Genomic DNA, 8,592 nt, shown 5'->3' on the forward strand with positions numbered 1-8,592 from the left:
TCTGGTCCTGAGAACACGCTTTTTCACTATGTTGCCTTAGAAACAGTGCAAGGAATCTTCATTTCTCCTACCCATGAGGAGGTGGCACAGCTCAGTGGCTCTATCCACTCGCAGCTAATAAGGAATTTCTACCAGTGTTGTCTTTCCATTCGTGCAGTTTTCCAACAGACTTTGACGGAAGAGGTAAAATAGGTTTATAAATATAGTTTTCTGTCAATGTCATTCGCAGTTCTCCAAACACACTCTAATCACTATGTCCAGCAATGTTTTCAAGTTTTTTTAACAGCCAACCTAATTTAACTGCCAAAAGGATTATACTCACTCTAGTTAATCTCAAAATGTTGTTTTATTATACTGAGTTAAAGGCCCTTGATTACTATTTCAGGAAAACAGTGGTCCTGTGTTTTACAGCAAAGTAGAATATAGTAGAATATATATAGTAGAATATTTAATATCTGTGACTCAGCTATTGAGTCAATAATATCTACCGGTTGATTCTTTAATTCCGTAACTATTCAACCAACAATATGAAACATAATGGATTCTGATATAGCTATAGACAAAATACTATTGCAGATGTTTTAGCACTTTGTTGGTTGATTACTTGCTTGCTTTTTAACCCAGGATGAAGTTTTATTTAATACGATTCCTGCTAGGTAAGCACCAATTTAGTATACAATTAAATATAAATTAGATTGTTTAAAATATTAATTAAATGTTGATTACTTGAAAAGGGTAAGTGTACAGAAAGTTTAGTTGTGACTAGTCAAACATCAAACAGCTAAAATTTATAAATGAGTCTTCCCTGAGTCTTTTAAAATGTCGAATACTGCTCTGCACCAGACTGGTGCTGTGGTTACAGTGGGGAACAAAACAAAGTCCCTTCCCTGAAGCCTATTTTCTGATGGAGGAGATGAAGAAATTAGGAAATAACGTGTTGGGTTTATAAGTGTCAAAAGGAATAATAAGACATGTAAGGATGAGAGGTGGGTTACTATTTTAAAAGGCCCGACTGACAAGTAGCCTTTGAACAGAGACAGGAATGAGTGCTGGGGTGGCCCCCTGGCCGTCGGGAGCCAAGTGCAAAACTGCAGAGGTAGGAGGGGCTGGGGGCACCTGGAGCCTCCTGATGGGGCCAGGAAGTGGAAGGAAATGACACTGCCAAGGCCGCAGGCCAGATCATGCCTGGCCGGAGACTGTGATAAGGACTTTGGGCTTTTTCTGAAACAGTTGGAACATTGTTACATAGTTTTGAGTAGACGAGGGCAGGATACCTAGTCGTTTAAAGAATCCTGGACGCCTTTGGAAATCTGATTATAGGGTAGCAAGGACAGAGGCAGGGCCAAATAGAAGACTTAAAATTCTCGAAGCAAGAAACAATCACAACTTTAGGATTTTTAATATGTTTGGGAGGGTGAACCAAAAGGATTTGTTGTTGCATTAAATAATGGTTTATGAGAGAGAAGAACCAAGAATCACCTACTATTGTATCCTGATCCTTAGAAAAAGTTTCTGTTTCAAATGAGTAATTGTTTTGCTAATGCTTTTGTAAATGGGAAATTTAGAGATTATGTAGCAAAGGAAGAGAAAATATTGTTTTAAATATATGTGTTTTAGGTTTACTATAGAATCTTTTATCCACTTAATATACATTTAATAAACTCCTACATTATGTATAAGCACTGTTCCTTTTTAAATATGTAAAAATGAATACATAGTTTCTGCCTTGGATAAAAGCTTAACATCTATCTTCTATATGGGAAAACAGACCTACAAAATGCTAATATAATGTAATATAAATATGAAATAACATGAGGCTGTGAACAAAGTCTTCCCTGGAAGCAGCAAGTGACACTTTACCCAGGAAGTCTTCTTTAGGAAGTAGTATTTAAGCTAAAGTATTAAGGCAGAGTAGAAACTGCAGGCAAAGGGAAGAAAGGCATTGCATGCACTTAGGATCAGCCATCTCAAATCTGTACGTGGAAGCATTTCAAAGTAACACTATTAATAGTAGCTAATATTAATAACACCCATAATTTACAGAAAAAGAAAGCACTAAATGGTGGAGATCATTCCAATTCTACAAATTCGCCGTCTTCTCTTAACCCTGTAAAAGAATATGGTGTGTTATTTGAATGCTCACCTGAAAACTGGACAGATCAGAAAAAAACACCACCAGTTATGGCTTACTGGGTAGTAGGGTAAGTAGGAAAAAGCTGTTTGAAAGTAAAATAAAAGGTTTGAAAAGTGCAAAAAAAGTAGTAAAGATCAGTGTTATAAAACATAGACATAAAATTAATCTAGCCATAATGTTTCAACATATTTTAAAGTTTTATTTTATTTGCTAAAAATCTCCTTTAAATCCCTTCAAAGACTTTTGTCTACTTAAAATTTTTTTGTTTTTGCCTTACAAATAAATCAAATAATTCCACTATTATTCTCCAATTTCTTTCCCTTCTCCCTGACTTCCTTCTCTCCTTTCCTTTCTTTTCCTCTTTTCTTCTGCTCCTTTCTTACATGCCCTCCCCACCAGCACCTATTTTTTCTACCTGGGATGTTCCACCCTTAACCTTGCACATCTGGCTCCTTGATATTCAGACCAGGACTAGCAGGTCATCTCCTCAGAGGTTTCCTGATTAAAGTAGCTAGTTGCCCAGTTATTCTCTGTATGATCCCTCTATTGTTTCTTGTTTGCTTATTATCTAAAGGACTGAATTTTGAGAGATATATTGAAAGTTAAGTTGGAGAAAAGAATTAATGAGGAAAGGGCACAGGTAGGATTAGGGCTACTGGATACCTGCCATGTAGTACTAAGCTGTATGACAGACACTTTACAAATGTTATCCAAAGCAACGATTTCCATGTTCTGGTCTTTGGGATTCTGAATCACCTGGGTTGCTTGTTAGAATCAGATATTCTAACAAGCCAGAACCTGTTTTTGGTATATAAGCTCCCTTGTGTTTGTGATGTGTAACCACCAGGCCTGAGAACATAAGTATAAATTTAACTTTGTAATCAGAACTGTGCTATTAGAAAAACAACAGGAGCAGCCTGTGGATTGGTGTGGACTCAGGAGAGGAAGACCAGTGGATCCCTAGCTATGTCCACAGCAACAGAACAGAAAGAATCAAAGGGACTGGATTAGGATGATGCAGATCTGCATAAAGGGAAAATCTTAAGGAAATCAAACAGAACTAGCTCGCAATTTAAATTGTTTGATTTACATGTGTTAGTATTGTTTAAATAGATTAAAAAGTGAACTCTTAAAGAAAATCAAAATTAATGTTAATCTCAATTCAATACTGTCTGTAAAAAGAACCATCACATACTTAGTATTTTAAGAATAAACTTTAGAAAGTGGCAATAAAATGGTTAGCACTTAAATGATACCAGTGCTATATTGTAATAATAATGACTAGATTTAATATTTTAAAACTGAAGGTATGGTAATATGTACTGACAAAACAGGACTTTTACACTCTGTAACAATAAAAATAATTAACCTTAGGCATGTTATTTATTTAGAAATGAACCTGCTGTAGTCTCCCAACTGTGATTTAGATTAATGGTTTTTGAACTTACTACTAGTTCTTTCAAAAACATACAAAAAATTTTTAAAAATTGAATTTATTTTTTGTCATTTTAATTTCTGAAATTAATGTGTTCTTTTCTTCTGCAGGAGACTCTTTCTTCATCCAAAACCTCAGGAACTTTATGTCTGCTTTCATGACTCCGTCACAGAAATTGCCATTGAAATGGCTTTTAAATTATTCTTTGGATTAACTTTGTAGTTGTGTTTTTGTAATTAATAGCAATATGAATGAAGCATGGAACAGTGTTAGAATTGCTGAAATGAATACACAGAAATAATGTTTAACTCATTTTCACTGTTCAACATTGAACATAATATTGTTGGTTATTGAGATGAAATGCTGTTGGACTTGATGCATCAAATCTTATGTAGTACTGTGAGACATTGGAGAAGATACTTGACTGAAATATGTAGAAGGGAGTGTTAACTTACTGCATTTTGGTATATGATATTAATTTATTGATTAGTTTGAAATAGTGTTTCATGTACGTTAATAGAGGACATGTTCATTTGGGGACAACACCCAATTTGTTGTTTATTTTCCTCAAAACTTATATATCTGGTCAAAGAATCATGAAATTTGGAGGAGGTGACCAGGTTCTATAATTAGTGCAGTGACCTCACGCAGGTTTTTGCACCTTTGAGGTCAGAGTTTTCATGTGTAAATGCAGTGAACTATACTAAGTTTTCAAAGTTCCTCTGATGTAAAATGTGCTACTTTCCCACCACCCTCCCCCTTGTCTTTGGTTAAATACCTAAATTTGTCATGTCCAAAGTACTGATTTCTTAATACTTCAAGTGCTCTTCACTAGTTTAAGTATTTGAGTGGATACCTCACTTCAGGGGAGAGAGGAAAGATGAAAATTAAACTTAATTTTTATTTATTTAATCTTCTTTCCTCTTTTAGATAAGAGTTTGTTTTGACTCAAGATGTTTTTTAAATTATTTGCCTATAAATAATTCATTTTTATTTTTGTTTAAGTATATTCAGGTATACACACACACTTTATATAGTTCATGAAATTTAGGACAGTTATATGTAAATCATTTTGAAAACCAAATCACGTTACAAAAAAAAAAAAAAAACACTGAAAAGGTTGGCTGAAGAAATCCTAGGGTGACTTCTTTTGTAAAATGCTCACTTGTGTCTTACAAATATGGATCATTACATATTGGGTTTTCCAGGGGGGAACAGTTAGATAAATAAGAGTGTATGTGACCTTTAATGGGAAAAGAAAACTAATTGGATAAGAATTTTTCAATTGACATTTACCCAATAGGTCCTTCGGCAGGCTCAGATGCCCCCAAAACTTAACAATATTGGGTTGTTTTTCTTCTGGCTTAAGTGTTGTAAGAGTTGTACCAGCCCACATAAAATCAGTCTCTGCATATCCCCTGCTTCAAACATGAGCCCTTCAGCTTGGAACTAACTGCAAAACATTGTGGGTGTACCATTTATGTCATTGATCTTAGAAAACAATTATCTGTCATCGGTCTAAAAGATTTTCACCTGTGCATTTAAGTCACAAACCCCTGCACATTTGTCTCATTAGTTACTTAGGGGCCTTGATTTTGGCATTCAAATCAAGTTAAGAAATCTTAGTTCTTTAAATAATGTAGAAAATAGCTTGAAATGTCCTCCCCATTAGGATCACAATACTGAGCTACATGGTAGACTTGTGTGTGTATGTGTGCATTAAGGCACTTTGTGTAAATATAGTTATTACATGTCTTAAGTTTCTGGATATCCCCCCCCAGCTATTTCTAATACTGGTAATTATTAATAAATGGACTATCAATCACCTCAGGTTTTTGACAGACTGCACCATCACTTGATATTTTAACATAAGGAACTTTCTTGGTTCATTTAATTAAATTTTGATCTGTTGATACCTTCCTACTATCAAGCAATCATGAGTCGTCACTCAAAACTGCACACCTGTAATCTCGGCTGCTCGGGAGACCGAGACAGGAGGATCTCGAGTTCAAAGCCACCTTCAGCAATGGCAAAATGCTAATAAGCAACTCAGTGAGACCCTGTCTCTAAATAAAATACAAAATAGGGCTGGGGATGGGGCTCAGTGGTTGATTGCCCCTGAGTTCAATCCCCAGTACCAAAAAAAAGACAAAGCAGACCTTTTTTTTAAAAATTTCTTCTTTTTAGTTATATATGATAGTCGAATGTAAATCAACATGTCACACATATTTTAACCTCCCATTCTTGTGGTTGTACATGATGTAAAGTTACATATATGAACATAGGAAAGTTATGTCTGGATTCATTCTACTGTCTTTCCCGTTCCCCGCTGTCCAGTCAGGTGAGCCTCCACTCCCCCCCCCCCCACCTGCCTGTTGTGAGTCAGCACCTGCATATCAGATAGAACATTCCACCTTTGATTTGGGGATTGGCTTATTGCACTTAGCATGACAGACTGCTGATCATAATAAACGAGGAGCCATCTGCCATATTTCAGGTGCACTGTAATTGCCATGTTGTGGAGGCTTGAATTTTTTAAGAAATAAAACCAAACATTATCTTATTTTTCACTTCTAAATGAAGTAAGCATTATAGGTAAACTTCGCTGCCTATTTTTTCGACTATGTTCAGTTTCACATCTGAAGGTAGACCAATCTGATTATTTGGTAATAAAGTACCTATCAATTTATTAAATAAAGGGGGACAGCGTGACAGTGCAGATACTTCAGAGGTATGCTTTCGCAATATTTGTTACATTTTATTAATTTCTTGCTGATGTTCCCTTCTATGGAAGATTAGTAATGTGAGAAACTGTAACTAAACATTTTTAAAAAACAGACTTTTATTGCTTGCTATTTCAAAAAAATCAAGCACTGTCTTACTGCTCATTGGTTAGCCTCCCAAATTACATTTTAGAGACTGTAGCTTGGTTTCTTCTCATTGCTTTGTCTTTCTTCCCCCTCTGTCTTTCCTTAGCTCTTATTTCTTTTTGTCCTGTCACAGAACTATACCTGGCAGAGGAATGTTTCTAGTTTGTGCCAAGGAACTATAGATGATGATACATATTGATAAGATAGTAATTTGGTAGTACCTGCTTTTTTTATATATATATTTCTAATACAAATTGTAAAAGCTATGGAACAAATTTGCTGGGTGTGTCTGCTTTGACCATTATTCATTGTATTTGTTAGTTCTCTCTAAATAATGACTGGGATATATTATGTACTGTTAGCTGCTACCACCGTTTATGATTACTCTCAAATATCCATTGGTTGAAAGCCAAGGGAGTCAGCTAAGACTTACCCACTACATACAACATCTTGGAAAGAAGCTGAGAAAAATTACTCAGTTTTAAACTGAGTAATTTAAATTTAAATAGTAGTTTAAATTTAAACAGTTTTAAGGACTGTTAAAACTTTATACTTTGGATATTTTAAAATGCGATATTAAGTGCTATTAATAGTTTAACCTGTACAACGAACTGTATGAAAAAATTTAATTTTGAAGTTTTATTTCTATAATCTATACAACTATTTTTATACTATATTGATAGTTTTAAATAAAAATGATTGGGAGGTTTGTTTGCAATTCGTTGTCTTTTCATGCATTCATCCAACAAATGTTTATGGAATTTCTACCCTCTGCCAAGAACAGTTCCAGAGGCTGAAGATATAGCAGGGAACAAAATACCTGAAGATTCCTGCCCTTATGGACTTTGTATTCCAGTAGCAGAGGCAGTCCACTGACAAAAAAGATTAAAAGGGCTGGGATGTAGCTCAGTGGCAAAGCGTCCACCTTGCATTCGGAAAGCCCTGGATTTGACCTCCAGTTCCAAAAGAGACAAAAAAAAAAAAAAAAAAAAAAAACACCAAAATAGATAAAAATATGTACTTACTTTACTGAATACTAAGAAAAAAATAGGGAAGCAGTAAAATGGGATATGAAATATGGCAAACAGGTGGCCAGAGAAGGGGTTGCTGAGATAACTAGACCAGAAGAGAAGAAACTTGAGCATGTGGGTTTCTAAGAAAAGTGAATAGTGTAAAGGCCCTGAAACTATACACTTTTAATAACATAAATCACATTTTCTCTAAATCACTAAAAGAAATGTAATGCAGCAAATGAAACATTTTCAGCTCCAATCTGTTGAAGAGTTGATTTGGATCTCTAACAGTTAAAAAAGCTACATTTTTAAGTAGGCACTTTCATTTCTGTCTTACACAGGCGTATCTTAATATCACTTAATATTTCATAAGAAATGTGCTTTAATGTTGTCAACTATCAAGCCAAACGGGAGAGAGGAGGAGTGAAGAGCAAATTGCCTTGGGAAGCATGAGAACACTTCACTCTGTCCTCAGAGATACTTAAGTTCCCCGTGACCAGAGAAGGTTCCTCTTGGAGCTTTTAGTCTTACCTGGAGTGAATTCAAGTGATCCCCCCTTTAAATTTTTATGTGTTTATTAATGCTTAAAACTCTCTCAAAGGAGATTGCAACCATTCGTGTTTTCAGCTATTTGCAGATTAAAAACCTATCATTTCTGGACTTTGCAGTGGACCTCACAAAGAATTCTGAGGTCAGCGCAAAGAGAAGCCGAAACTTCTCAAGCCTGGGCTCACGGATCCGGCAAATGCTTCAGAAGGACGGGCCGGGCAGCAGCCTGTAGGACCGGGGGGAGACTCAGCCCGAAAGCCTCGGTTGAGAGCAGAATAAATCCCTCTGGAAAGGAAGCAGCTCCAAGTACACGGCACCAAAAACGCTGAGACTTCTGGTCTGGAACACGGGCCTAAACGACTTTTAAGGTGGCGATATAAGAGGTTGCAAGACTTCAAAGCCCTACAGAGCGAAAGATGGTTGAGATGGAACCTCTTTAATAAAAGGCAGACGAGCTGTGGGCGGAATCGGGACTCCCGGCTCCACGGAGGGCTCTGCAGGGCGCGTTGCACCACAGACCCGCCGGATAGCTGCGCACCACTCGGCAGTCGGATTTGACTCTGATACCGGCTTCGAGACGGGCCCTCAAAG

General features: G+C 36.3%; 1 protein-coding gene across 2 annotated transcripts in view; it reads left to right on the top strand.

Moving 5' to 3' along the window:
- The window catches only part of INTU (inturned planar cell polarity protein), an 84,656-nt gene extending 79,812 nt beyond the window's left edge, over positions 1–4,844 (top strand). For both annotated transcript variants that reach the window (XM_079153678.1, XM_079153679.1), the window contains exons 14-16: positions 1–183; positions 2,044–2,201; positions 3,680–4,844. The exon at positions 1–183 is cut by the window's left edge and continues 7 nt beyond it. In XM_079153678.1, the coding sequence (XP_079009804.1) occupies positions 1–183; positions 2,044–2,201; positions 3,680–3,791 (453 nt within the window). In that variant the 3' untranslated portion in view covers positions 3,792–4,844. The remainder of the gene's footprint in view (positions 184–2,043; positions 2,202–3,679) is intronic.
- Positions 4,845–8,592: the final 3,748 nt, after the last annotated feature.

The sequence above is a fragment of the Sciurus vulgaris genome (genome assembly GCF_902686455.1).
Source record: "Sciurus vulgaris genome assembly, chromosome: 9".
Classification (NCBI taxonomy): domain Eukaryota; kingdom Metazoa; phylum Chordata; class Mammalia; order Rodentia; family Sciuridae; genus Sciurus; species Sciurus vulgaris.